At 38.2% G+C, this 27,969-nt stretch overlaps 4 protein-coding genes across 7 annotated transcripts; 1 reads left to right on the forward strand and 3 right to left on the reverse strand.

Moving 5' to 3' along the window:
• Nucleotides 1-1,020: 1,020 nt before the first annotated feature.
• chchd3b (coiled-coil-helix-coiled-coil-helix domain containing 3b) lies at nt 1,021-11,796 on the reverse strand. Of its 4 annotated transcripts, XM_046858833.1 has the most exons (10): nt 11,687-11,796; nt 9,972-10,096; nt 5,309-6,359; nt 5,083-5,176; nt 4,782-4,962; nt 2,648-2,662; nt 2,264-2,347; nt 2,119-2,189; nt 1,584-1,719; nt 1,021-1,418 (listed from the first exon to the last, which is right to left on the reverse strand). In XM_046858833.1, exons 2-10 carry the CDS (start codon nt 10,050-10,052, stop codon nt 1,392-1,394), a joined length of 1,740 nt encoding a protein of 579 aa, XP_046714789.1. In that variant the 5' UTR covers nt 10,053-10,096; nt 11,687-11,796; the 3' UTR covers nt 1,021-1,391. The 4 variants fall into 4 exon arrangements, with proteins under 4 accessions (XP_046714789.1, XP_046714787.1, XP_046714788.1 ...); XM_046858831.1 differs by lacking the exon at nt 11,687-11,796 and having other exon boundaries at nt 9,972-10,530; XM_046858832.1 differs by lacking the exons at nt 2,648-2,662; nt 11,687-11,796 and having other exon boundaries at nt 9,972-10,530.
• On the reverse strand, nt 11,209-16,675 carry slc35b4 (solute carrier family 35 member B4). The gene is made up of 10 exons (XM_046858839.1): nt 16,442-16,675; nt 16,065-16,178; nt 14,936-15,038; nt 14,801-14,850; nt 14,138-14,219; nt 13,939-13,999; nt 13,665-13,774; nt 12,561-12,636; nt 12,130-12,205; nt 11,209-12,016 (listed from the first exon to the last, which is right to left on the reverse strand). Exons 1-10 carry the CDS (start codon nt 16,516-16,518, stop codon nt 11,770-11,772), a joined length of 996 nt encoding a protein of 331 aa, XP_046714795.1. The 5' UTR covers nt 16,519-16,675; the 3' UTR covers nt 11,209-11,769.
• Nucleotides 16,676-17,008: 333 nt separating this feature from the next.
• Nucleotides 17,009-20,458, forward strand: golt1bb (golgi transport 1Bb). The gene is made up of 5 exons (XM_046858840.1): nt 17,009-17,171; nt 17,907-17,998; nt 18,102-18,280; nt 18,636-18,717; nt 19,733-20,458. The coding sequence occupies exons 1-5, from the start codon at nt 17,147-17,149 to the stop codon at nt 19,769-19,771; spliced, it is 417 nt and encodes a 138-aa protein (XP_046714796.1). The 5' UTR covers nt 17,009-17,146; the 3' UTR covers nt 19,772-20,458.
• On the reverse strand, nt 20,455-27,804 carry ldhbb (lactate dehydrogenase Bb). The gene is made up of 8 exons (XM_046858838.1): nt 27,631-27,804; nt 25,305-25,441; nt 24,713-24,830; nt 24,273-24,446; nt 24,017-24,190; nt 22,087-22,204; nt 21,871-21,994; nt 20,455-20,856 (listed from the first exon to the last, which is right to left on the reverse strand). The coding sequence occupies exons 1-8, from the start codon at nt 27,683-27,685 to the stop codon at nt 20,689-20,691; spliced, it is 1,068 nt and encodes a 355-aa protein (XP_046714794.1). The 5' UTR covers nt 27,686-27,804; the 3' UTR covers nt 20,455-20,688.
• Between the last annotated feature and the right edge of the window lie 165 nt (nt 27,805-27,969).

Genomic DNA, 27,969 nt, shown 5'->3' on the forward strand with positions numbered 1-27,969 from the left:
CGCACGCTGTGCTTTGATCTTGTTTTGATGCCGCTTAGTGGTATCTACTTATCACCAACATACAGTTCAGCATCAGTTCAACAGCAAGCAGAACATTTAGAGAGAATAAATGATGGAAGAAACTTTGGCCTTATTTTTTGCATTTGTTTTGAAGACGTTGAAAAGAAGGTTTGGGGCTCGTGATAACATTAATAGATCTCAATCAGTGTTTGAATAATTCATTTCATTCTATTAATAGATTGGTGTGCTGAGAGCAACATAAGAGTCTTTTCACATAAACTGAGTTGATTAAGTAAGTAATGTCTTGTGACAGAAATGATATCAGGAACATTTCAGCCATAACAAATCATAGTACTTTGGATACTTGAGTATGTTTGAAGGCAAATACTAAGTAAAAAATTGAAGGAGCACGTTTACTTTTACAGAGTGCATCTTTACTTTAACTCATGTTCATGGTTTGTGTTCTTCGTCCACCACTGCAAGTGAGTGAGGGAGTGTGCGATGTTGTGTGATTGTTCTGTGTGAGTGTGTGGGAGTGTGGAAGCATCTGACAGCTTCAACGGATGATTAAAAAGTGCTATACCGGTGGAGTAATGTGGGACGCTGCCCTATAACTCTGTGCATCTCATTACACTTGAGTCTTTCTACTATCTCTGACTTGCCACCATTACATTAGACGAATGAATAGAATTTGTTTCTTTTAGGCTAATTAGCACTTTGCATATCGCACATCTGTCCCGAATAACACATGTTGTAACACTGATTGGTGATGTAAACAAGGAGCTTGTTGAGTGGTTTAGAAGTGATGAAGCATCTTGTTAAGGTTTAATACTTTAGAATGGATGAGGATGTAAAGCTTCACACCACAGCACAGCCTTGTGGACAAATGTTGAAAGACGCTTATGACTTGGCAGAGGTCTCCCTCTGAAACACAGGTCAGCTCCACACTCACTCCCACTCGCACCATTTAAATTGCAAATGATATGCATCTTCACAACTTCACAAGCAAAGACACTGGAACACTTCTGACTATTTAATGAGCGTATTTTACGTTATTCCTTCACAGCAGTATCTCACAGATCTCTAGAAATAACAGTAGGCTTTAGTCCTTTTTTCAGCTAAATAAAAGTACAAGGCAAAGTGATTTTTTCCTTCCCCTGAACTTTAAATGTGGTTTTAATGTCAAATATCCTTAAATTGTCGGGTATGAATGGGTTTGGAAAATTGCACTAAATAATGCTAGCAGCATGTTTATGACCTCTTGCATTTTCCAGTATAGTAACAGAAAGATGTGGTCTTGCACAAATGTGTTAACTTGTTTGCAATGCTTTTCTTCTCTCTGTTGGTTAGTTTCTTTTTTCATAACAGTAGTGTTCATCCTGGAAACAGGTTTAACCCCCTGTGTTCACCTTCTTGTTCTGGAAAGAGAGAAATACCATGAAAAGACATCTCACAAATTTCCTATTTCATGTAAAATACTAACACAGTCTGTACAGGATTTTCAAGGGAGATGCAATCATAAAAGTCAGGTCCTAAAAAGAAAATTTCACTCAAGCCAATCAAAGTGCAAAGAGATGCTGTACCTGCTTAGCAGCGTTCACACACTTCGTATACTGCAAGGCAATATTGGAGCATTTCATAGTCTGGCCTATATGTTGCAAATAACATTGCAAAATCTCACTCTGCAGCTTTGAGCAAACTGGCTTAATCTGGTACCTCCTACAGAGAGAGAGAGAGAGAGAGAGAGAGAGAGAGAGAGAGAGAGAGAGAGAGCAACATACACACACACGGTTTTGTAATTATACAGTCTCCCATTAGACCGAGTAGCTGTAATTTAAAATCTTGGGCAGTATGAAATAATCCCAGCTATGCAAGTCATTGCCCTGTTTATTTAGACATCAGTTAAAGGCAACTGTCATATCATCTATACCCAAACACATACAGTATATAGATTATAGGAGGAAAGCATAAATTTTTTTTACCACAGTCCTCTCATTAGGTTTATTTTAATGTTATATTTTCAACCTCTTGATTCTGCATGGTTCTTCTAATGGTGCTGAGCCTTCACTAAATGTCTAAGTGAGTTTAAACACACATCACATGCCGAACCTTACTCACATGAAACGTTTGTGAGTTTCCTCCAGACCCTTTTTAAAGCTCTCTGCTGAGACTTTGGTGATTTGTGCAGTCTGCATGAAAGACGTACCAAGGATATGAGTATTATTGTTATGGTTCTTGTGGTTATATTGAACATGTTTCTTACCTTCTCCTCATGCTTGGCAAGCTGCTCCATGTACATGGTGTCCTGCTTTGCCAGGTAACTCTCCTTCTGTTTTAGCTTCTGAATCTGCTTGAGAAACACTGACTTACACAAAGAGCTCTAATCAGCTGGGACTCTATATTAAGCTACCTAATTACCGGAGACATCCTCAATAACAATATCGCTGTGGGATTTGAAACGATTAGAACTGAGATTTGTGCCTTATCATGCACCATTTACATGTAAAGCTAATATATTATATAGAGAACTTAAGATTTAAACTTATAATTTTACGATTCACAAGAACAATTTAGGAAGAGTCGGAAATGATAGTAATAAAGCATGCTGTAGACAGGGCTGAGCTGCACTGCACTGCACTGCACTTACCTTCCTCTCCACACACTGAAATGCAGGAGCAGAAACAGAAGGAAGAAAAGAAATAATGAGAGAATGGTAAAGGAAAACAAAGAAGATATTGTAATTTTTCCCAGAAAGAAAAGGTTAAAAAAAAATCATTTTCTGAGTGAAATCATTTATTTTGTAAAACTAATATTTTCTTTCTAAATCAGTGTCACAGTTTTTATATGATGGCTTCCAAGCAACTGTGCACTTCTTGGTTAACAATTTAATTTTTTGTTGTTGTTTGTTCTAGATTTAAAACTATTCAGTTTGAGAACCAAAGATGAATGTGAGAAAATAGTTTGAGATTTTGGCATATATTTTTAGGTATTTATATCTAAAACGATATAAAATGTAGACATAAAACCTTTTGTTTTTATGTCAGACTGCCTATTTTTTAATTGAGCAAAACAATAGAATTTTTTTTTTTTAGAGTTAATGTTAATTAAGTGTTAAATAACACTTAATATTTGTAGGTACCCATTGCTTGCAGTAATTGCATCAAGTTTGCTTCTCACTGACATGAACAAACTGTTGGTTTCTTTTTTAATGATGCTTTTCCAAGCCTTTAACACAGATTCTTGAAATTTATGCTGAATTGGTTTAAGGTCTGGTGATAAACCTGGTCAGACAACAACTTTCTACTTGTTCCGCCTGATGAACTCTTCTGGTGTGTTGACAGATTGTCTTGGAACATTGTCTTGTGACATGACGAAGGTCCTCCCAATTAATTTGTATGCAATTCTCTGTAAATTGGCAAACAGAATGTTCCTGTGAACTCCTGTGAAATCATTCTGCTGCTCCCATCATGAGATACATCATTATTAAAATATTGGAGTTTGTTCCAGAAGCAGCCATGCAAGCTGAAGCCTTGACACTGCCTTCACCATACTGCATTTCACAGATAGGCTTGTATGGTTTGGGTCATGAGTAAATCCTTTTTTCCTTCACACTTTGGTCTTTCCAGTACCTATGGTAAAACATAATCTTGGTTTGAAATCTTTTGTGATATCTATGTGTCTGCCAGGTGAAGGCTGTTAGTGATGTCACTGTTTTCTGGGGGGTTTTTTCTTCACAGATTTACAATAATTCTGTCATTCTGTTGTTTTCATTGGCCATCCCACTTGGTGTTTGTTGCTCAGTACTTCAGTGGTTTCTTTCTTTTCAAGACATTCCATCTGGCTGCACTGGTGATATTTGCCTCTGATTGATTTTCTGTCTTTTCTCAGCTTCAAATAGCTTGCTTTTCTCTCATAGACAGCTTTGATCTTCATGTTGGCTTAACCTTTTTATGAACAAATGCATGTCAAAAAGAAGGCTAAATCTTAAGAGGTGACATGCAGAGCTATGCAGCCGTCTGACTTAATGTCATTAAAAACATAGCAAATAATATTTTATTTTACACACCTACAAATAAATACCAATGAGCAGCAAAAAAAAATGACTTGGTCCAATAGTTTCAGAAGGAAATGTAAAATGTAACTTATAACAGGTTCTTTTACTATAAAGTGACATATAAATAAATAAATCATCGTACATAAAGTATTAATTAATTGTTGGGTTAGTGTAAGCAGTTGTATTTAATCATTTATCCATCTTATTTACGTGTTTTATTCTGGTCAGGGGCATGAAGTAGAGCTACACCCTGTGTGAGACAATCACAAGAAACACCAACATGAAATGCAACTCTCATTCTTTTGCCATTACAATTAGTTCATTTATCTCCAGTAACCATTTTATTTTGGCCAGAGTCACTGTGAAGCCTAGCAAGTCAATTTCATGTGGATTTGATTTTTAAAAATGTGAACTGATTCATAAAATGTGAGAAATGTATTAAAAGTAAAACTAAAATAAGTTGCTTACAATTGAATTATAAAATTTAACATGTTTACATTTATTTTCAGTGGCAAATGGGTGGCAAAATGACTTGCACAGAAAATATGGGGCTGCCCTCTTTTGCACCCGCTTTAGCCAGTGTGATTAGAAACTTACTATGTGTTGCTAAAATGGCACATTTTTGGCAAGGAGTTTGGTTAAATGGATTGAAGCCTGTGTACGGCATCAAATGTGTTCACCCTCACTTTGCACATTGTGTATGTGGAACAATCTCAGTATGCCTTACGTAATAATGATTTGCAGGCTGCTCATCCTGAATGTTTTGGCGTCCCTGCGTAATTACATCTTTTAGAAGCTGTTGAATGGCTAACTGCTCTTTCTCCAGGACCTTTTGAACCTCTACTTGGATTTGCTCCCGAGCAAAGGCCAGAGCTTCTGCTTTAGCCTTAGTTTTTTCCTCCTCAAACCTAAAACACAAACACACAATTTTTTTGGTCTACACTTTGATGAATAATACACATGTAATAAAAGACATGATAGACATTTGTCAGACATGAAGACATACTTCCATACTGCCATTTCCTTACTGTTGCTGGATCTTCAGCTGTGCCATCCTCATCTCTTCTTTCAGGACTTTCTGAAGTTCCTCTCTGATCTGCTTTCTTAGGACCTCATCAGTGACTAAATAAAAGACACACTAAAGTTTTTGCTCTTAGAAAAACAAGACATTTAATTTAAAAAAGCACATTTAATCAAGATGTGCCTTTAAAAACGTAATGAGAACACATCATTAACATGATAAACCAGCCTTACCTGCAGCCTGTGGAGAAGTAGCTGGGCCCACTGATTCAGTTAGAGGTGGAAGCAGCTGTGCAACAGCTGGCTCAACAGCAGGTGATGGAGCTGGGTGATCTTCGTTGGGAGAAAATCCTGAGGAAACTTTACAGAACTCAGATAGTGCAGAAGAGGGTGGAGGAGGCAGCAGCTCCTCCAGGTCACTAGGCAGGTCTCTGGGCTTGACAGGTGGCATGTCTGGTGAAATTTCAACTGATCGAATAGGAGCTGGAAGTGCTGTTTTCAGCGAGAATAGCATTTCAGTCTCAACCACTGGCTCAGAGGAAGGTGTTGTAGGCAGTGTTACTTGGTCAACAGAAATAGCTGTATCTAGAGTCAGAGTATGTGTAGATGGAACAGATGATTCCACAGGTATATCAGTGGGTTTAACCATTTTAGGCAAGGGTGTGGTTTCAACAGGTGGAACTATGATCACATTATCAGTAAGCGGCATTCTTGTGGCTTCAATGAATGTGGTTATGATTTCACTAGGTGGAGGAGACATCATAGTATCAGTTACTGTAGATGGAGAGATGTCCACAGCTTCAGCAGAAGATGATAATACTAAAGGTTTAGGCTCAGCAGGTAAAGGCAAGACCACAGGCTCAGTGAAATTTAATGGAGATGTATTTATTGGTAAAGGCTCAACAGTTGGCACTGGATCGACAGAATCAGTGGGTGGGAATATTGCTACATGTTCTTTAACTGAAAGCACAGAATCAGGCACAGACTCAGTTGCAGTAACAGTGGCTGAGGGAAGTGCTTCAAAAGTAGGTGTGTATGTAGAGGGAGCTGGAGTCTTCTGGCTCACTGATACAAGAGGACTGATGGACTCCTGCAGAGGCGGTGGTACCAGAGCACTGGCATACGAAGGAGAATGGGGTAGTGTTGGTGACAAAAGCTCAGTAGGGGCCAAGGTCACACTGTGAGGGGTTAAACGCTGACCTACTGAAGGACAGGTTGAGCATTTGGACTGAGGATGCTGGGCTGATGGAGACTCCTTCATTCGATCAATCACTCTATCTGTCATCTGTTAATCATATATAAAATGTTTACAAGCTGTACATACTCACTTTATAAAAAAATTATTTAAGGGTCCTCTGGAACATTAGCAGTTCTAGCTTTTTAAACAACTAGTCTTTTATCTTTTTTTAAAAATCTTTTTATCTTTTATCTTTATATTATTTTTTTTTACCTAGTTTGTTGCATTTAAGATAAAAAGGAACATGCATGTGTTAAAAAAAAAAACAACAATAAAATACTAGGTGTTTCCAAATTATTGACAGTATATATTACACTAATTTGACTAAAGATCCATTATGCAAGTATAGGTAAACATTTTGATGGATGCCAAGCTTTCTTACTTTTTTGCCTGCATAGACCCCTAAAATAAAAAAGATAAGTAATTATGAACCGCCATCATGATTACAGCAGATTCATGCCTATGAATATTAGAATGTCGATATTAGACACATCAAGCAAATGTGCATTCTTCTTCTTCTTCTTCTTTCTACTTCTCCCAGTAGGGGTCGCAAAGCAGATCATCTGTCTCCATACCCCTCTGTCCTCCACATTTGCCTCTTTCAACCCAACTAACTGCATGTCTTCCCTCACCACATCCATAAACCTCCTCCTTGGCCTTCCTCTTTTTCTCCTTCCTGGTGCTCCATTCTCAGCATTCTCCTAACGATATACCCCATGTCCCTCCTCTGCACATTTCCAAACCATCTCAATCTCGCCTCCCTCACCTTGTCTCCAAAAACGACCTACATGTGCTATCCCTCTAATAAACTAATTTCTAATCCTTTCCATTCTCGTCACTCCCAACAAAAACCTCAATCTTCAGCTCTGCTACCTCCAGCTCCACCTCTTGCATTTTACTCAATGCCACTGTCTCTAAACCATACAACATCTCAGGTCTCACCACAGTTCTATAAACTTTCCCTTTCACTCTTGCAGACACTCTTCTATCACAAATCACTCCTGCCACTCTTCTCTACCCACTCCATCCTGCCTGCACTCTTTTCTTCACTTCTCTAACACACTCTCCATTACTTTGCACTGTTGACCCCAGGTACCTAAACTCCTCCACCTTCTCCACTTCTTCTCCCTGCAACTGCACCACTCCACTGCCCTCCATTCATTCACACACATGTACTCTGTTTTACTCCTACTGACTTTCATTCCCCTTCTCTCCAGCGCATACCTCCACCCCTCCAGGCTCTTCTCAACCTGCTCCCTGCTCTCACCACAAATCACAATATCATCGGCAAACATGATAGTCCATGGAGACTCCTGTTTGTCCTCGTCTGTCAACCTGTCCATTACCACTGCAAACAGGAAAGGGCTCAGAGCCAAACCTTGATGCAGTCCAACCTCCACCTTGAACCAGTCTGTCATTCCTACTGCACACTTTACTGCTGTCAAACTGTCCTAATTCATGTCCTGCACCACCCCCACATACTTCTCTGACACACCTGACTTCCTCATACATTACCACATCTCCTCTCTCGGCACTCTGTCGTACGCTTTCTCTAAATCCACAAACACACAATGCAACTCCTTCTGACCTTCTCTATACTTCTCAAACATTCTCAAAGCAAATAATGCATCTGTGGTGCTCTTCCTCGGCATAAAACCATACTGCTGCTTACAGATGGTCACCACTACTCTTTCCCATAACTTCATGGTGTGACTGATCAACTTTATTCCTCTGTAGTAACTGCAGGTCTGCAGATCTCCCTTATTCTTAAAGATCGGTGCCAGCACACTCCTTCTCCATTCCTCAGGCATCTTCCCACCTTACAAAACCCTGTTAAACAATCTTGTTAAAAACTCCACTACCATCTCTCCTAAACATCTCCAACCGACTTTCCACTCTTTATCCTCTTAATTGCTGCTTTTACTTGCTCCTTCCTAATCCTATCCACTTCCTGCTTTACCATATCCACAACATCCAACCTTCTCTCTCTCTCATTTTCCTCATTCATCAGCTGCTTAAAATACTCCCTCAATCTTCTCAACACACTCTCCTCACTAGTCAACACATTTCCATCTACATCCTTTATTGCTCTAACTTGCAGAATATCTTTCCCAGCTCGGTCCCTCTGCCTGGCCAATCGGTACAAATCCTTTTCTCCTTCCTTAGTGCCCAACTTCTCATACTCATACAGCTCCTCATATGCCTTTTCCTTGGCTTTCACCACATCCCTTTTTACCTGCTGCTGCATCTCCTTGTACTACTTTTCTCATCACTCTGTCGATCCCAATTCTGTTTTGCCAACCACTTCCTCCTTATGCTCTCCTGCACGTCCTCATTCGACCACCACGTCTCTTTGTCTTCCTTTCTATTTCCAGATGTCACACCAAGTACTTTTCTAACCGTCTCCCTTATCACTTCTGCAGTAGTTGCCCAATCATCCAGCACCTCTTCACCATCACCGAGCCTCTGTCTGACCTCTTCCCTGAATCTCACACTATAGTCTTCCTTCTTCAGTTTCCACCATCTTATTCTTCTTTTAGTCCTCACTTTCCTCCTCTTCACTTCCAAAATCATCCTACAGACCACCATCCGATGCTGTCTAGCCACACTGTACCCTGCCAACACCTTACAGTCTCCAATCTCCTTCAGGTTGCATCTCCTACATAGAACATAGTCCACCTGTGTGCACCTTCCTCCACTCTTATATGTCACCCAATGATCCTCCTTCTTCTTAAAATACATGTTCACCACTGCCACTTCCATCCTTTTAGCAAAATCTACCACAATCTGCCCTTCCACATTTCTCTCCTTAAAGCCATAACTACCTATCACCTCCTCATCACCTCTGTTCCCTTCACCTACACTCCAGAATTTTTCCTTCTTCTCCATTTCACAGCTGACTTGTGGAGCATACGCACTGATGACATTTATCATCACCATAATCATCAATTTAATCACATACAAAAAAACTTTTTGCAAATTAAGGACCTGCTTAAATGTAAATAAATCAACACTAAACACTATTTTCATTAACATAACTGTGCAAATATTAGGCTCATGCACTCATACTATTTTGCCCATTTATTAGAGTTTTTTGTTCCTGAACTTTGCAACAGCAGAAGACATTAAGTAAAGATTGGCCTATTTTTAGGCTCCATGTACTGTGGAATGACTTTTATTTATTATTATAGATTCTAAATGACTAATTAAAATATCAAAGACCAGCAATGCTTCACAGAACACAATTTAAGAATTACAGATTTAGTGTATTTTTTTTATTATTGAAGTTGACATATGCTTAACTTAGATTGAATCGGTGTAATTGAAGTAAGCAATCATTCGAATTATAATTGAAATCCAATAATTATAATAAATATTATTATTAATAATAATAATAATAATAATAATAATAATAATAATAATCCTGGCTACATCACTGTGTCTGCTGGCTGTGCTAAACAGAACATATTGTACCTTTCTGTATCCAGGACCCCGTTAATATGATGCGGGGAATTTAAACACCAATCAAACCCACCAATGTGTATCACTAAGAAATAAATTATGAGCTGTTTTTCTTTTCCAAGGAATTCGTTTAGGAAATGAAGCCCTGCAGCATTAAATCAGAAAGGGAAGAATGTAGTTTTACTCTGTTAAACTCACCCGAATGCCCTTTACTAACACGACCCCTTCTGCGTCCTCAGACTCCAGTGACATGTTTCTGGAGCTGCTGCTGCCTCCCATTACTATTAGCGCGCGCACACACACACACACACACACACACACACGGCCGTTCGGAAACCTAATATTAATAAAGGCCAAGCTGTCACTAGCTGTTATTATTTGGAGTCGAGTCCCATTCTGATGCTCCAGCATCAGACCCAGCCCCATCCTGCCCCCACCTGAATGCGGCATTCTATTGGACAGCGGCAAAGAGCGCCTAAGTACCAGCGCTTGTTATTGGTCACGTGGCAGTTCACGCTGCCAGTGGATGTGTAGTGGCAGCTTGACCTCAAATCCAAACCGCGCTTCACTGAACAGTGTGGGCTCCTGGTCGGAGCTTGTGGTATCCGACATGAGCTGAGAAAAACCTGACACATTTCTAAATTCGCACATATGCAACCCATTTTGTACAAATTTGATCTTAACATAAAAGGTTTAATTAATAAAAATCAATACAATTCCGTTTAGCATTTACTAATTGAGTGGGTGGGTTTTGAGGATGCAGATGCACACCAGTTATTCAATTTTTATAAATATTTGACCATTTTCTATTAAAATTACCATTTCTATTCCAGTAAAAAGATGGTTGAATGATTGGTTATAGAAAATTTAACTTTAATATTGTAACTGTAATCCCATACATATATATATATATATATATATATATATATATATATATATATATATATATATAACTTATCAGATTACTTCACCTGTCTGCACCTGTCAGCTTGCACAATTGCTACTATTTGCACTTCTTGTAGATGCTAAACTTAATTTCATAGTGGTGTACCTGTACTATGCAATGACATCTATATATCCATCCATCTATCCATCTATCCATCTATCTATCTATCTATATCCAAATTAATAATTGTATACTAATTAATAGCTTATTATTTACAGTTAGACACTCTGGACAAAATGAAGAAAAACTAATATTTAAAAAGTCTACTCTATGTGGTGAAGTTCTCTGTAAGATGTTTAACATGACTAAACGAGGCTTCAATGTCAGAGCGTTTGTAATATCAGTGAGTTTTCAGCCATTGGATTTTGCACGATTCACTGTCTGACTCTCTAAAATGACTATTTATATATATCCGAGCAACATTAGTCACTGTGTAGTTACAAAATGTGCAGGATAGATGGGCAAAAATAATGAGTTACATACTGTGGATTAATAAATACAGGCTAAATTTATTACAGGAAGAGAGGTGGAAATGTGATTAACATGAGGGCTGTGAGGCAGTGCATTTACTGAGACATTAAGACTCATCTTGAGTCATAAATACAAACACATAAAGTTCATATCAGCCCATAAAATCTCTATTACACATTTCTATTCGAAATTTTAATCTCTAAACAGAACCACGTTTGGTCAGCAATGATTCCATAAACAATTATTTTTACTTGGATGAAAGATGTAACAAATTTAAACTGATAATCACACCCTTAAGCTGATATCCAGGATGCAGTAAATGTACTAGTATACTACCGACTTATTACTGCATATTTCCCTTAGGAGATCTGATAATGGTGTGGATCTGGGAACAAAAGATACCTTTTCTTTCTAACCCTAAAATACAACCTTGGGAAATTTTTAAACTATAAAGAACCTGCATGGCAGTGGAATCTGCAATGCAAAACTGCCTAAGACACACACACACACACACACACACACACACACACACACACACACACACACACACAGAGAGGTATTCTGTTGTGTTAATCTTTTTTACTCTGTCTTCTTGACCGGTTTCTCTCCTTTTACTGCCATGCGAATGTTGGACAACACCTCAGTGTAGAGCATCGTGCCTAGGAAGACCACTGCTGTTCCAATCCAGTGCCAGGTTGTGAATGGGTTGCGGAAGTACAGTATAGAGATGATGAGGCTCAGGAATTTACGAAGAGTCACTACTAGAGTAACAGTAAGTGAGGTACACTCTGTGGTTAGAATAAATACACCCCGAATGCATACATATCTGAGGAAGTAGTGTTAAGGGATGAATTAGTGTTAAGGGATGAATTAACTGATAAAAAGATCTCAGTTGCAGAGAAATTGTGCATGAAAATATTGCCATAGGTCAAAGGATACTGGGTGAAGACATTCATCGCTAAATGCAACCACATAACCGGTATAGTTTCACCAATCACAGGGATTTCCACAGGAGCTTTAAGGAAAGGGCATTAACAGGAATTAGAATGAATATCCATGAGCAGTGGAAGGCTGATTCACACAATGATGCCTGGAGAAAAACGTATAGCCTAATTTGATAATTAAATCCTCTATTGTTTACAACTGGTGACTGGTGTTTGACTGGTGGATAAAAAGTCACATGTAAAACATAATATAAATAAACTTCTTAAACTAAATATCTTCTGAAGAAAATAACCTATTTGCTTTATAAACAACTCATTTGCTGCTTTGTCTGCATTACAGCATCAATGGGAGGAGACCCTGTACAGAAACCAAATTGAAACAAAATTGAAAAAAACGAAGTGCATATAAAGGAAAATAAGACTCACTGGTTTGACTGAAGAGTACAGCATGATTATAAATATCAGTTGAGAGCAGCAGAAACCCTGGCAATGGCAGGCAGTGCTGAAGAAAAAAAAGAGACATTACACTGACAGCAGAATGAAAATCAATAGACATTACATTTGGAGCCCCATTCACACCTGTGCCACCATTTATTTATACTCTGTGGAAAAAGTTCTAGATTCTGTGGTGAGAAATGTAGATCTGCCTTTAAATCCTTATACATTTTCCTTAAAACAGAAGCTGTTGAGTGATTTTCTGTTTCCTTCATTTGAAGTGTACAGCTATAATGTATAGCTGAGATGTGTTTTATTAACATGTACATGAGTTAATGGGAAAGGCGGTTTCCTTTCTGCTGGATAGAAGACAAAAGCAACATTAATTCATTACTGTATCTGATACTGTGAGGTAACTATCATCATTACTGCAGAACGACTCTCACCCCCTGTATAAAAGAGTTTCATCTCTGAGCAGCTCCATCGTGACAGACTGTTACATCCTAAGTGTCTGAAGTGTCTGATACAGACGGTCTTTTCTCCCTGCGGCTATTAAACTCTACAATCAGAGCTGCTCTCAGTGAACCAGTCACCAAAATATACACTGTTATTACTGTTTAATTGTGCAATAATAACTATAACAAAGTTTTATAGTACAAGTGACACATGCAATAACAATAATTTAAAACCGTACAATATTACCTATGTGCAATATGTCTGATAGCGTAACTACTTACTAATGCTCTCTTTTTTCTTCCTTTGTATTTATTGTGTTGTGTATATACTATATACTGTATTATGTCTGTATTCTTGTATATATTTGCACATTTCTTTTTCTTTGCTGCTGTAACAGAGAAACTTCCCCACTGTGGGGTATTCCTTTTTTTTTATCTTATCTTGTCTTGTCTTGTCTTTTCTTATCTTATCTTAACCTGCATCAAGTGTACAATGAAGACACTGTGCAAACATTGAACTAGTTTTGCAGCACAGACAAACATTATGTAGACACATTCGAGCTGTCCGCTATTGATCAGTTATTCAGGTATGAACAGCTTTAAATTCCTGGTCTACTGTATAACACAGAGTTTTACTTACATTGTAGAAGAGAGCCTCCTTTGAGTGCTTGCCATATTTCTTGTACAGAGTCTCTTGAAAAATGCCCATTAAAGCAGACATTACCAGGGCAAAGGTCAGCATACCAATACCTTAAATAAAAATAGAAATTCAAGCCTTTACACTGGTGTAGTCTTACACACATTCTCTAAAGAAAGCTGTACAGGAATCCAATCTGGGTGAAAAAAATATCAGTCAAAGCCTCCTGGTATGGCTCAACAACATTCATAAAAAAAAGATGTAGACCCACAGCTACCTAAAAGCCAGTGCAGAAGAGTATGCATTCCTTCCTCTTCTGTAGCAGCCTTTTTAGCACTCTAGGAAAAATGTTAACAAAACTAATCAAACAAAGGTAAACACATCTAACAGTATGTCCAACGAATAGATACATGCATAATAATTTCAGAAAAATTTATCCAGACAGAAAAGTTAGAAGAATTGGCCAACATGCTTACCACTTGCTTGGCAGACATGATGGTACAGATAAAGATGCCTACTGACACCAAAAATATGGAAAGGTATTTACTTGGTGAATACCTGAATGAAAGACAAAACAGCATTGGTAAGAATGTCCACACTTATTGGGATTCAGTAAAATAATAATAATAATAATAATAATAATAAAAATAAAAATAAAAAATAAAAGAATGTTAATGAAGCAACAATGTGACACAAAAGTGCACTGTGTGAATTTAATGACGTGTTCCTGAGAGAATAGTAGGAAACAAAAAGAAATTTAATACCCATAAATGAAACAGCACTGGTGTGAAATATATATATATATTATAAAGAGCCTTCCAGATTTCCTGCCATCCTTCATAAAGATTTACTGTAGAAGCATTAATAAGTATTAAACGTAAATTGAATATTTAATTATAATTGAAAAAATATTATAAACATTTAATGATGTTTTATTATATAATTATAAATAATAAGAAATTATCGTTAATAAAAGAAACAAACACAATTAATAGTCCTGATTTTATAACCAGTGGTCTGTAAAAATAACACTGCACAACTTTGGATTTCTGTATACGTGAGATCAAGATATCACGTGCTGCATTCCTATTTTTACATTTATTCAATTCAACTTGGTTTTAAATTCCCGGAGAGCCTACCTCTTTTTCAATATGATGATACCCAGTATCATGTTTGCTATTAAAGAGCCCTGCAGAGAAAAACATTTCTGTCAGTCATACGATGGAAAGCACAAATTGATGGATTGATAGACAAGAGAGACGTGAAAGACTTACAGATCTGAAGATCATGTGTAACGGCATCGAGATGTTGAAATTGAGAGCGTAGTTGTTGATAACGCTTACAGCGAAGAACATGGTCACCATTATCACATAGTTCCTATAGAGGATCAAAATGCCGAGTAGAACATGTAACAGCATGCCACTGCTAAAAAATCAATCTTTTTCTAACCAGCTATCAGCTGCAAAAACACAGGCCGAGCTGCTGTGCTATTTGTGGCTGGGAATAGATTTTCCAGCTCCACATTTAACGTCTAACGTCACATTATATATAACTATAATATTCAAACTGCATTCCTGTTTTGCTGGTATTGAAAAGAATAACTTGTTAAGAGAAACAAAAACATTCACAAATTGTGAGTAGTGAGTAGTAAATGAATGAGTTGTAAATGGCTGATATCATAACACGTCATATCATATTATAACATGTCATATTATAGCATAACATGTCATGTCATATCATATATCATATCATATCATATATCATCGTATAAACCAGGAAACACCAGAACCTAGTACCTGGACTTCTCTTCACTTTATGTGACTTTTATACCAGCACATGGACACTAATGCCAATCACACTGAAACACTTGAATCTGTACTTCTCTCAATATATGTCATACACAGTACACACATATACATGTGTGTGTGTGTATGTGTGTATATATATAAATATATATATATATATATATATATATATATATATATATATATATATATATATATATATATATTTCTATCAATCAAATTCTTTACTTAATTTTCATACTTTTCTTATACTTTTATACTTTTATTCCTGGGATAAAGGATGGGTTTTAGGATGGATGGATGAAAGTATCAGTCGGTGGGTGTCTGTGTGTGGGTTGGTGGTTGGGTGTGTGGAAGGGTGGGAGGATGAATGAATAGATAGACGGATGGATGGATGGATGGATGGATGGATGGCAGGTGGTCAGTGGATGGATAAATGGATGACTAGATGAATGAATGCTCATTTAAAGCTGGGACAATGGGATTAATGGGAGATAAAACCTGCTGAAATATAATAAGAATGAAGTTTATTATTTCAGTAGCACAGTGAATAATCAGTGCAGGTTGTTGTGTCTACACTGACAGTGTTAGTGTTTACCTGATTGGTATGACTGGTTTCTTGCGTCCAAAATTATTCTGGAAGATGAAGCCCTCCAGGGCAATGAAAACGAACTGGGCGAATGTGACAATATTTCCGCATCCTGGGAAATCCCTAAAGAGCCATCATAAATCATAATCATAATAAAGTCAACTTCCCTTCCCTTATGATTAATTTCTTATTACAAAATTTAAAAAAATGTGTCTAAAGAACAGCAGGACATTGACTGACATGATAGCAAATAAACACTGTGATTATATGTGTGTTAACTGTAATAAACACAGATACCCAGTGGAGTAGTAGTTATTAATAAGTTATTAATAGTCACAGTAGATCAACTGTATAAGGCAGTCAGTAAAAGCAGAAGTTACACCGACCTCACTAAAACTTCCAAGAACACAACATTGCTGCAGCAGCCGACAAACACCAAAGTCACTGCAAAAGCTGTGTTCATCTTCACACACTAAAAAGACTTATTCTACAAGAGAAATACGATTAAACATACTATACTAATCCCGAGGATGCCATGTTGTCTAACACAAAAAAAAACGAAATCTCGTCAATGAAGGCAAACTCGTTCAATGAACACGTTCGTTTAAGGTCGACTTTCAGGGTGTTGTGGACATTGTAGTCTTTACCCGGGTTTTTTCAAGTTCCAGTCGTGGTTACTAGAAAACATATAAACTACATTTCCCATAAACCAGTGCACATCTGACTCTATGAGGTGTATTCATGACGATCAACCTCATGATCAGGGTTCCAGGAAGACGTTGAAAAATATGTCATTAGATTTTAAAAACTAATGCTTAATTTATTGCAATTAACTTGGTAAATTATCGAGATGATGTGATTGATAAAAGTAAAGGCTAAAGTATTTGCTAATATAACAATTAAAATCGTTTTTTGGGGACTAATTACTGACACTTACTGCGTAGCGGCAGCGCAGACACAGCTCTCTAAATGCTCCCGAGTATTGCGTAGTTACGTGTTTCCGGAAGACGTGGCGATCGCTAAAATTGTAACGGTGCGGCTTTTCGCCTTGATTTCTGCCTTACACGGAAGCGAGTTGATAAGGCGCAGAAATGATCTCCCTAACCGACTCGCAGAGTGAGTGAACCTTGATTGAGTTTATCTCATTATTAGAGATCATGACCCGGGCGGGCGCTGGTGATTGGATGGGTGAAGATATCAAGGCTGCGATAGTTTGAATGAATGAGAGACATCATGGCGTGGCCTGAATCAAGCAGCCGAACTCGTGTTCTCACACAGCCGAGATCTTCATTTAAATACTTACCTGTAACATTTAATCTCACCAGAAGCGTCTGTGTGTGTGTGTGTGTGTGTGTGTGTGTGTGTGTGTGTGTGTGTGTGTGTAAATGTATGCATGTATATATATGTGTGTGTGTATAAATGTATGCATGTGTGTAATATATATATATATATATATATATATATATATATATATATATATATATATATGTACATGTATATATATGTATATGTGTGTCTGTCTGTCTGTCTGTCTGTCTGTCTGTCTTCAGGGCTGAATGTAATTGAATTCAGTTCATTTGTATAGAACGTCTAACAGTGGACATTGTCCCAGAACAACTCAACAGAGTGGTTATAAAATATGAATTTCTGAGTTTATAAATAAGTCTATAAATGTATTACTAATAATGTGATAATGTGAGGCGACTGTGGCAAGGAAAACTCCCTGAGATGGTGTAAAGAAACCTTGAGAGGAACCAGACTGAAAAGGGAACCATCCTCAACTAAGTGGCACCGATTATCCATGTTTTTCCATTCCTGTTTGTCTAATGATGATTTTCTCTGTTTGAACAGAAATTGGGATGGGATTAACAGGCTTTGGTGTGTTTTTCCTTTTCTTTGGGATGATCCTGTTCTTTGATAAAGCTCTGCTGGCCATCGGAAATGTGAGTGTGATGACCTCTGTGACAGATGACTAATTAGACCTACTCATACCATACTTTAATTATCAAGCATATAAATGCTGAGTAATTGTGTGTGTGTTTTCAGATCTTGTTTGTTGCAGGCTTGTCATTTGTTATTGGCCTGGAGCGCACTTTCAGATTCTTCTTCCAGCGACACAAAGTGAAAGCTACAGGATTCTTTCTGGGGGGTGTGTTTGTGGTGTTGATCGGATGGCCGATCATCGGCGTGGTGTTGGAGATTTATGGCTTCTTCCTCCTTTTCAGGTGAGTTTGGTACACTCCGATATTAGTTAAGATTTACTCGAGCTTTACTGCATGCTTTTTTTTTTGGTGTTTGTGCTATAATGTGTAGGAGATGAGTGTTTAATTTGCCTTCTAGGAAAATCATGGAATATATATATAAAAAAAAAAAAAAAAAGTGTTTTATAATTAGCTCTTCCAAAATGCTGATTATTTCCTGGGGGACAGTATTTTCACAGGACAGCGAGGACATAACGCCACCTGTTAAATCGCATTGTTTATGTCGTACTTTGTAAAACTTTTTGGATTATGTGTGAGTTGTATGAAGGCTGAGACAGCTGTTAGCTATTTAAAGCTCACATCTGTCTGTATGTTGTAGGGGCTTCTTCCCGGTGGCAGTAGGCTTCATTAGAAGAATACCCATTCTTGGGTCACTGCTTAATCTTCCTGGCATCAGTGGGGTAAATACTGCACATCATGGTTTATACATTAACACTGGGTTTAATGCATTGGGGGTTCAGAAGTACGTTTGTTATAAAGAGTAGAGGGACGAGATGAATGTGTTACACATAGTCCTAAAGTGATCATACTGTAAGAACCTTCCATCCTCAGTGAGTTTACTCACAACTCAAGTGTTCCTACAACACTGACCTTTTACCAAAAAATAATAAATTACTATTTCTTGTAACTATATAACAATAAAACCAAGAGAATGACCACATACAAAGGAGACTCTTGATTATATACAGTTTTAATTTCAATGGATTGAGTTGAAAGCTTAAGTAAAATATTATTTTGAGATGAAATGTCTCTATGGTGTATAGACTCCTTTACAAATTGCCCCTTATTAATCTACTACAGAGGAGGTGAAAATGTCTGTATCACTATCTTGTGTGATCAGACTACACTGCAGTTGCTCGTTTTGTTTTCTTCTTACGTTAATCACCAAAGCAGTGGGAAATAAACAAGTGTTGTGCCAGGCCTCGATTATTTTGCGATCATGCATGCCATCAGCAAAAGGATCTGTGCTGATGTCTATAGTAATTTTTGAAACTGATTGCTTTTTCTTAAACCGTGATTTCCCACTGTAGGTGTCCAGTTGCTCTGTACAACGATTGTTTTGTAGTTTGCTCAAATTCACCCATGCAGAACAAAACTACATTCCAGGCTTCACATACTGACAGGTGTGACGTGTAGCAGGCCAATAAAATAAATCCCAATATAATTTCATGTAATAGTAATTGTAATATTATTCCGATTAGCTTAATTAAGAGAAACATAAAAATGCATATTAAAGACTCTCACTAATCGAGTGAGATCAGTTAATTGATCAAAGTAAGTCAAATCTGATGCATTTGAGAATCATTTCCTTTGATTGATTTGTCCTTTGAAAAGATCACCGACATTATACGATTATATGAATTATATAAATTGTGATCAGTAATAACTGTTTCTTTGGTTTTTGTTTTTTTTTAGTTGGTGGACAAAGTCGGTGAAAGCAACGCCATGGTATAACAAAAACAAAGTGCATATATCTTTTTTCCTCTGTGTTGTCACCACTTATTTAAACTCTTCAATCTTGTTTGTAACTTGACGCCCTTTTGGCAACCAGTCAATGCCTGGAATGAGACTTTCTCATGTTTGAGAAAAGGCCGTATGTTTACGTGGCACATAAGGTCACCTTATAAAAGCGATTTGACCAATAGAAAGCTGTTATTTCTGGGAACTGATCCACAGCCCAAATTGGGCTCTGCTACTTTCTCTGCTACATACCTCCATCAGAGAGGTAACACCGACTTGAACCAACAGAGGGTGTTTTAATTGGTGTACCAATTTTTCCTGGCTTCTGAACGAGCTGCTGTGGAGGAACAGAATTTTTGCTATTTCAGTCTTAGCTTTCCTTGCCGCTGTTACAGAATCGAAAGATGTCCATGTGTGAAGGTGTTACTGGAAATCTGAAATCTTGTTCCGGTGCCAACTTTTTTTTTTTTTTTTTTTTTTTGTGCTGTATTGAAGCTGTTGCAAGAACGGCACACTTTATGAGCCACAAACTCTCATCATGTTACTGGCTCAGGAATTAGTAGCTTTTGTGAAACAAACATGATACTACATGTAAATACGTATTTTAAATAATGTATAAGACCGATGTACATTTTTTTACACAGAGACAGCAACAATTTAATAAAACTCTCAATGTCTGTAGGTATTGGCTATTTGAGTCTTTATTTCCAAACTTTAGCAACAATCAAGTACGAATGTGCACATTCTATGTTTCATACATTTTACATGGTGATTGCACATAGATCAGAGCTGCATCTAGACCAGCATCTGCATTTGATCATGTTAGTGTTCTAAACAAACCATCTAAAGTTGCTGTGTCAGTCAACATGTTTGCTCAAAAAGCTTGTTAAGAAGTTTCTTGTATGCAGGACTTATAGCTCTTTTAGGTCTTTCTGAATGTTCCACAGAGTGTCTGCGCTTTTCTGCAGCTGAGACACCTCGTCCTGGGTCAGGTTCATGTTGACCACGCTGCTCACTCCTCTGTTGTTCAGCACACATGGCAGGCTCAAGAACACCTGATCATTGATCCCATACATTCCCTGTGGGGCCAAAATCAGAGCGGAGCTGCTTTTATTAGGATTGTGTAAACTCTAAAACTATTCAAATATTTCTTGGGGTTCAGGCTGTACATATATATATATTATTCTTTTATCAACTAAAGATACTAAATGAAATGTCAAAGGAAAAGAAGCCTGCAATATATACCATTTACAGAGATCTACTCAGAGAAGCTTGTGATGTAAGATCACCTCAGGAACAGAAATAAACTGATGCTCATTAAAGACCGTTATAAAGAAACTGGAAATAAGTGTAACTATTACAGTACGGCTGCAACAACTAATCAATAATGAAATTAGTTGTCAACGAATGTCGTTATCGATTAGTTGGGCTGCTTAAGTTACGGGTTAGCGTGATGGCAAGACAACACAGCTGCTTGGAAAAATGGAAGACCGTACAGGTTCAACCGGCAGCAAGAAAAAGATTGTCCCAAGTCATTCAAGGCACGGGATCATTTTATATTAAACACAAAGCATGTGAACATAAAAGCATTATAGTCCAATCCTAGCTTTAAAGGAAAGTGCTAGCTACAGTAATTATTAATAGTAGGTAGTTAAATATTTTTCCTTCAGAAGAAAATATACTATTATTGGTTATGCAGATCCTTTTTAGCAGCCTGCACAGTGGTGATTTCTCTTTGTCAGGGAAGTTCCTCTCAAAGAAATCCAACTGGGATGTGTATCTTTCATTCATACCACTCCCTAAGAAAACACTGCCAGGGCAACAAATACCTAAAATGTACTTAACCTATGTGTGGTAACTGGTAAGACAATTTTGTATGGAAAACCTTGCTTGAGTAGAAAAAGAGTTCATGAACAAAACAACAACTAACTCCTAAGCAATGGAAATATATATTTATGAATTACTGACATTTTATTTCAGGATTTTTTTTTGTGTAAACTGAAAATATTTCTGATTTGCCAACATCCAGTCAAATTGATTACAATTCTGGATTATCGAGTGCACTGCTTGTATTTCTCTTGTTAGCTACTGACCTTGACCATTGTAGAAATGGGATGAACTCTGTTCAGGTTTTTAATGAGGCTCTCCGTCAAATCTGCTACACTCAGTCCAATAGCCCAGTTAGTGTAGCCTTTCAGTCTGATCACCTCATAGGCACTGCAGGTAATCAGCACAAATACACAGGGTATCGTTACAGCTTCCGTGTTGGGCACAATCATTACAAACTTTAAAATATGTGATTAGCAAACCTGTCAACCACCAACTTGTGAGTCTCTTTCCAGTTCTCTCTGTCACTGTCTTTGCCAATGTCCGGGTTAAATTTTTGGAGGTTCACACCTGCTACATTTGCACCACTCCAAACAGGAACTGGGAAGCAGAAAATAGAAATAAAATGCTGACAGAGTCTGCAGAGAGAGTGCAGAGTGAATACAGAGAAAGCAAAGAATTGTGCTACCTCATATACAGTGCCCTCCACAATTATTGGCACCCCTGTTTAAGATGTGGTCGTGGACTTCTAAAAATTCTCCTTTTTTTTTAAAACAACATAGAACCCAAATGCAAAAAAAGAGAAAAATCCAACCTTTTATTTAAGTACATAACTTTGGTGGTAAAAAAAAATCATACATTTAGAAAAAAAAAAAACCTTGAAATCATGTGTCCCACAATTATTGGCACCCCTAACGATTCCTCTGAAAAATTTAATTTTTTATTTTTTTTTATATATATATATTTTTCTGTAGTTGCTAAGGTTGGTCAGGGTATCTAGGGACTTTTAATTAGTAATTCATGATTTCCTGTTTCCTGGGGTATAAATATGACGTGACACAGAGGCCTAATTCTCTTACCCATTTGTCAACATGGCAAAGACAAGAGAACACACCATTCAAGTAAGGCAGATGTGTGTCGACCTTCATAAGTCAGGCAATGGCTACAAGAAAATAGCCACTCGCCTTAACTTGCCGGTATCTACAGTCAGAGGAATCATTAAGAAGTTTAAAACAACTGGAACAGTGACAAACAAGGCTGGAAGAGGTCCCAAGTTTATCTTGCCACAACGCACAGTGAGGAGGATGGTAAGAGAAGTAAAAATATTTCCCAAGCTCACCGTCACAGAATTGCATCAAAGAGTGGCATCTTGGGGTCACAGAGTCTCCAAAACAACCATCAGACGCCTCTACATGCCAACAAGCTGTTTGGGAGGCATGCAAGGAAAAAGCCTTTTCTCACTAACACTCACAAACGTAAACGCCTGGAGTTTGCTAAGCGGTACTGGGACTTCAACTGGGATCGTGTGCTTTGGTCAGATGAGACTAAGATTGAGCTTTTGGCAACAAACACTCTAAGTGGGTCTGGCGAAACAAAAGATGAGTATGCCGAAAAGCACCTCATGCCCACCGTGAAGTATGGTGGAGGATCTGTGATGCTGTGGGCCTGTTTCTCTTCCAAAGGCCCTGGGAACCTTGTTAGGGTGCATGGCATTATGAACGCTTTGAAGTACCAGGATATTTTAAATAAAAACCTGATGGCCTCTGCCAGAAAGCTGAAGATGGGTCGTCATTGGGTCTTTCAGCAGGATAATGATCCAAAACATGTGGCAAAATCTACACAAAAGTGGTTCAGCAGTCACAAACTCAAGGTCCTCCCATGGCCATCTCAGTCCCCAGACCTCAACCCAATCGAAAACCTGTGGGGCTAAAGAGAAGAGTGCATAAGAGAGGACCCAGGACACTGGATGATCTAGAAAGATTGTGCAAAGAAGAATGGTCAAAAATCCCTCTCTCTGTGTTCTCCAATCTTGGGAAATGTTATAGGAGGAGATTAAGTGCTGTCTTGTTGGCAAAAGGAGGTTGTACAAAGTATTAACATCAGGGTGCCAATAATTGTGGCACATGATTTCAAGTTTTTTTTTTTTCTAAATGTGTGATTTTTTTTACCACCAAAGTAATGTACTTAAATAAAAGGTTGGATTTTTCTCTTTTTTTGCATTTGGGTTCTATGTTGTTTTAAAAAAAAGGAGAATTTTTAGAAGTCCACGACCACATCTTAAACAGGGGTGCCAATAATTGTGGAGGGCACTGTATACTACTGTCTGATAGTAAAGCATTTGTGGATGTTGAAACAGCTAAAAAAAAAGGACTAATTTTCAAAAACGTGCAGCGATTCTGTCTGCTGGCTTACCACTGGAGTCACCGTGTTCTCCTAGGATCCAGCCATTAAAGCTGCTAGAGTGGACTCCCAGTTGTTCCGCCATTAGGTACCGAAAACGTGCTGAATCCAAATTAGTGCCACTGCCGATGACGCGGTGTTTGGGTAGGCCGCTCAGCTTCCATGTCACATAAGTCAAAATATCCACTGCATACACACCCATACATACAAATGTAAACGGTTTGCATTTCATTTTCATATAAACTCTTCATCCGAAGTATTTGAGTACCTGGGTTTGAAACCACAATGAGGATGCAGTCGGGGCTGTATTTGATTATTTGTGGGATTATGTGCTTGAAGACATTGACGTTTCTCTGGACCAAGTTAAGCCTGCTTTCACCCTCCTGCTGGCGTACACCTGCTGTGACTACCACGATGCGTGAGTTTGCTGTCACTGAGTAATCTGTGGGAAAATGAGCAAGTGTCAAAATCATGTGATAGACTGTTTTTCAATGCACAAATATCTGTGTTATATAAATGCATAATATGGCCACATCATTCTAACTGAATTCTACCAAAGACACTAAATATTTCTTATAAAATTGGCCATCAATTCGATATTGATAGTGATGGATCCCCTGGATTCCCTCCTGACCTGGACTTTCCCTATGACAACAGAGGTGGTTTATTATAGCCATGTTGTATTCGACTAATTTATAAAATTCTTACCCTTTCCTGAGACAATTTTAGGAGTTTTGAAAAAGAGACTTCCATGCTGCAGATCCAACATCTCTCCCTTTAGTTTGTCTTCCACCACATCAACCAGGGCCAGCTCATCAGCCAGCTCCTTTACAGCAATTCAAAACATATTTTATCAATGACATTTATCTTCAGATTTCACATTTCCTCATCAGGGTCACAGTAAAGCTGAATCTATGTGGGCAGAAATGTATTGGCATGCTCCTAAAGGCCTTTTGATTTAATCTTCTATAAATAAAATTAAATATTTATCATTAAAAATTATTTGGAATTTCTTTAGCAGTGGAAAACAATGTTTCTGCAACAGTGTTGTGTGTTGTATGTTTTATTGATTGCACTTTGTCATTTTATCATCCGCTGTTGCTATGCTTTGTGCAAGTCATTGTAGATAAGCGTGGCTGCTAAATCAGGGGTTCTCAAACCTTTGTCTACAGCCAACTAATAACTTTAAGAACGTAACAATAAATGTAAAAAAATGTTACTACTGTAACATAAATCAAAATTCCCCCATGTTATGCATCACAGAAGTAGTGGAACCAGTTGAGATTTCCACAAGTCTTACCTGCAAAAGGATGCTGACAGCACATGCCATGCCCACCTGGCCCACTCCCACCACTGTCACCTTGTTCCTGGGAGGCTCCAATGGTCCATTGATCATGGGAGTGATGAGCTTCTGCAGCACTGATGTCATGTTTTGTGCTGCAAAAAAAGATCACACACATCAGTGCTGATATAGGAAAACATGCAGGAGTCTGTAAAATAATTCATTATTCAGAATACTAATGTTAAACGTTATTATTGAAATGTACACTGATTAGCCATAACATTAAAACCACAAACAATGTTCTCAGTAAAGTGGCACCTGGAATATATTAGGCAGCAAGTAAACAGTCAGTTTTAAAAGTTTATGTGTTGGAAGCAGAGCAACTTTGATAAAGCAAAGTTGTGATGGTTAGTTGACTGGGTAAGTTCATCTCCAAAACAGCAGGTCTTGTAGGGTGTTTCTGGGATGCATTGATGATTACCTACCAAAAACAGTCCGAACAAAGACCATGGTCATGGTGGTCAAGGTTCCAGGCTCTCATCAGTGTGAGGAGCAAAGTATTATCCAATCCCACAGATGCCCCACTCTAGTAAAAAAGGTTCATTCTGGCTATTGTATTAGAATGGTGGTAGAACACACAGAACATTGCAGGTGCTACCTTTAGAGCCCATTGTGACCCCTGACCACCAACAATAGTTCCTACAGAGGTGGGAAGTAATGAAGTACAAATACTTTGTTACTGCGCTTAAGTGGAATCTTCTGGTATTACTTTAGTTTAAATCTATTTGGTGACATGAACAATATTTTTTCTTTTCATTGTGTGCCGTTTTTATCCCATCGACCTATTTCTTGTAATTGAGTGGCTTTTTCAATCTACCACTGGTGTTGAGACAGAGGGAGTCTGCAATGTAACATGACTGAGAACAAAGACATTCCTGACCACCTGATCATTATCATCTTTGCTGTATGGTGGGTGTTCAGCCGGGATTAATTAGATAGCAAAATATGAAATTCTTTTGTATTGATATTTTAATATCATATGAGGTCCAGTTACCAGCGTGACACTAATAAAGGTATCAGTAAAGGCTACTTTTTACTTAAGTATCTTTAAATACTTAAGTAAAAAGTCAAGTAGTTTTGGGCAGAGCTCGAATTGAGGGGGCTGGGGGGATCCGGGACCTCCCCATAAGGGACCCCAAAGTCTATTTTTTACTTGTCATGGGGGTCCCTAATGCCTTTTGGGGAGGTCCCGGATCCCCCACAGCCCCCCTCAATTCGAGCTCTGGCCCAAACTACTTTACTTTAACTGGAGTAAAAAAGTGTAGTCAGTACTTCAACTTTTACCAGACTTCTTTAAAACATAAGTATCTGTACTTCTACTTGAATGAAGGATGTGTGTACTTTTGCCATCTCTGAGTGCTTAAAAATTGGCACATGGCCTGAACCATGGAGCATTGGCAGAAAGTGGCCTGTTATGATGGATTATGTTTTCCTTTACATGATACTGATGGCTGAGTGGATGTTTGTTGCTTTCCTGTGAAAGAATTAGCACCAGGATGTAGTTGGTGGAGGCAGTGTGGATCTCTGCCAAGCCTTAGGTCCTGATATTTATGTGGATGTTACCTTGAGACATACTACTACTTAAACATTGTTGCGAACCACATATACCCAAAAAGCATCGGAAAACTGTGCCTTGCCCCTCTGAACAAACGATCTGGTATGGTTTGAGTCACATGATAAAAGGTTTCAAGCTGTTGACCTGATCTCTGAATTCACCAGATCTCAATCTGATCTAGCATCTGTGGGATGTGCTAGAGGTCACAGCACATCGTAAGCGGTTTTGTGGGACCTTTAATGCATCGGTGAGTCAGAGCTGTTTGTGATGACACAAATTCACCTTCACAATATCAGGCAGGTGGTTTTAATATTATGGCTGATTGGTGTAAGTGTTTTTTAATGCAAAGCATTAAAATGCTTAAATGTGCGCCTTCTGCTTAAAGGAATTCTTATCAGCAGTTTTCAGCTTTTATATGCAATTTACACAAACAAAAATACAGGTAAACCTTTATTAAGTTCAATATTTTACATTTAAATCAACAGCCATTAGTCATGTCGTTTACTGTACATCTATAAATACATTGTTTTTCATTAGTGAGCTTATATTTGTCCTCTGAAACACTCGTAGTATCTGTTCCAAGTCTCCTTACATCAAGGTCACATCTATGACACACCCACAGTATGGAAGACACACAAACAAATCCACTCATCTTTCAGTACACAAATTCCGCACACTAAAACGTCCATTTGCATTGCAGCTTGATACAAACATCAGCTGAACACTTGCCTTTCCTGTAGATGCTTTGAGCTCCCAGGTACAAATACCACCATGAAATCAACATGGCAGGACAGCTGATAGGAGAGCAGGTGACTGCAGTATTTGAGCAGTGGCGTCGCCGTGCGACACTTCCTCAAAGCTGCAGCAGAAACAGAGCGAGAGGAGAGAAGAGGAAAGAAAAAGAGAGAGGAGAGGAGAGGAGAAGAGGGCCGGGTCTCAGTGACTCCACGCCTCCTCTTCTGAGGACTATGTAATAAAACACTGAGGCTCTTCTGCAGTCAGCTAATGTTGTTACTGTAATCCAATGGCACTTTATTCCATTGAGATCCTGTTCTAAATTAACTGCTG

This window comes from Silurus meridionalis, chromosome 10 (genome assembly GCF_014805685.1).
Source record: "Silurus meridionalis isolate SWU-2019-XX chromosome 10, ASM1480568v1, whole genome shotgun sequence".
In the NCBI taxonomy this organism is placed as follows: domain Eukaryota; kingdom Metazoa; phylum Chordata; class Actinopteri; order Siluriformes; family Siluridae; genus Silurus; species Silurus meridionalis.

Coding starts and splice junctions, on each gene's coding strand:
- ldhbb (XM_046858838.1), bottom strand. CDS start 27,685: ATGTTGATTTCATGGTGGTATTTGTACCTGGGAGCTCAAAGCATCTAC. Junction 24,447..24,712: donor TAAAATTGTCTCAGGAAAGG/GTAAGAATTTTA, acceptor ATTTTCCCACAG/ATTACTCAGTGACAGCAAAC. Junction 22,205..24,016: donor AGAACACGGTGACTCCAGTG/GTAAGCCAGCAG, acceptor TCTGCTTCCCAG/TTCCTGTTTGGAGTGGTGCA.
- chchd3b (XM_046858831.1), bottom strand. CDS start 10,223: ATGCCGCATTCAGGTGGGGGCAGGATGGGGCTGGGTCTGATGCTGGAG. Junction 6,360..9,971: donor TGTTAGTAAAGGGCATTCGG/GTGAGTTTAACA, acceptor TATGATTAACAG/ATGACAGATAGAGTGATTGA. Junction 2,190..2,263: donor TTGCCAAGCATGAGGAGAAG/GTAAGAAACATG, acceptor TCTTTCATGCAG/ACTGCACAAATCACCAAAGT.
- slc35b4 (XM_046858839.1), bottom strand. CDS start 16,518: ATGAACACAGCTTTTGCAGTGACTTTGGTGTTTGTCGGCTGCTGCAGC. Junction 14,851..14,935: donor TACACATGATCTTCAGATCT/GTAAGTCTTTCA, acceptor TTTTCTCTGCAG/GGCTCTTTAATAGCAAACAT. Junction 12,206..12,560: donor TGTACTCTTCAGTCAAACCA/GTGAGTCTTATT, acceptor CTTTCCTTAAAG/CTCCTGTGGAAATCCCTGTG.
- golt1bb (XM_046858840.1), top strand. CDS start 17,147: ATGATCTCCCTAACCGACTCGCAGA. Junction 17,172..17,906: donor CTCCCTAACCGACTCGCAGA/GTGAGTGAACCT, acceptor CTGTTTGAACAG/AAATTGGGATGGGATTAACA. Junction 17,999..18,101: donor CTCTGCTGGCCATCGGAAAT/GTGAGTGTGATG, acceptor GTGTGTTTTCAG/ATCTTGTTTGTTGCAGGCTT.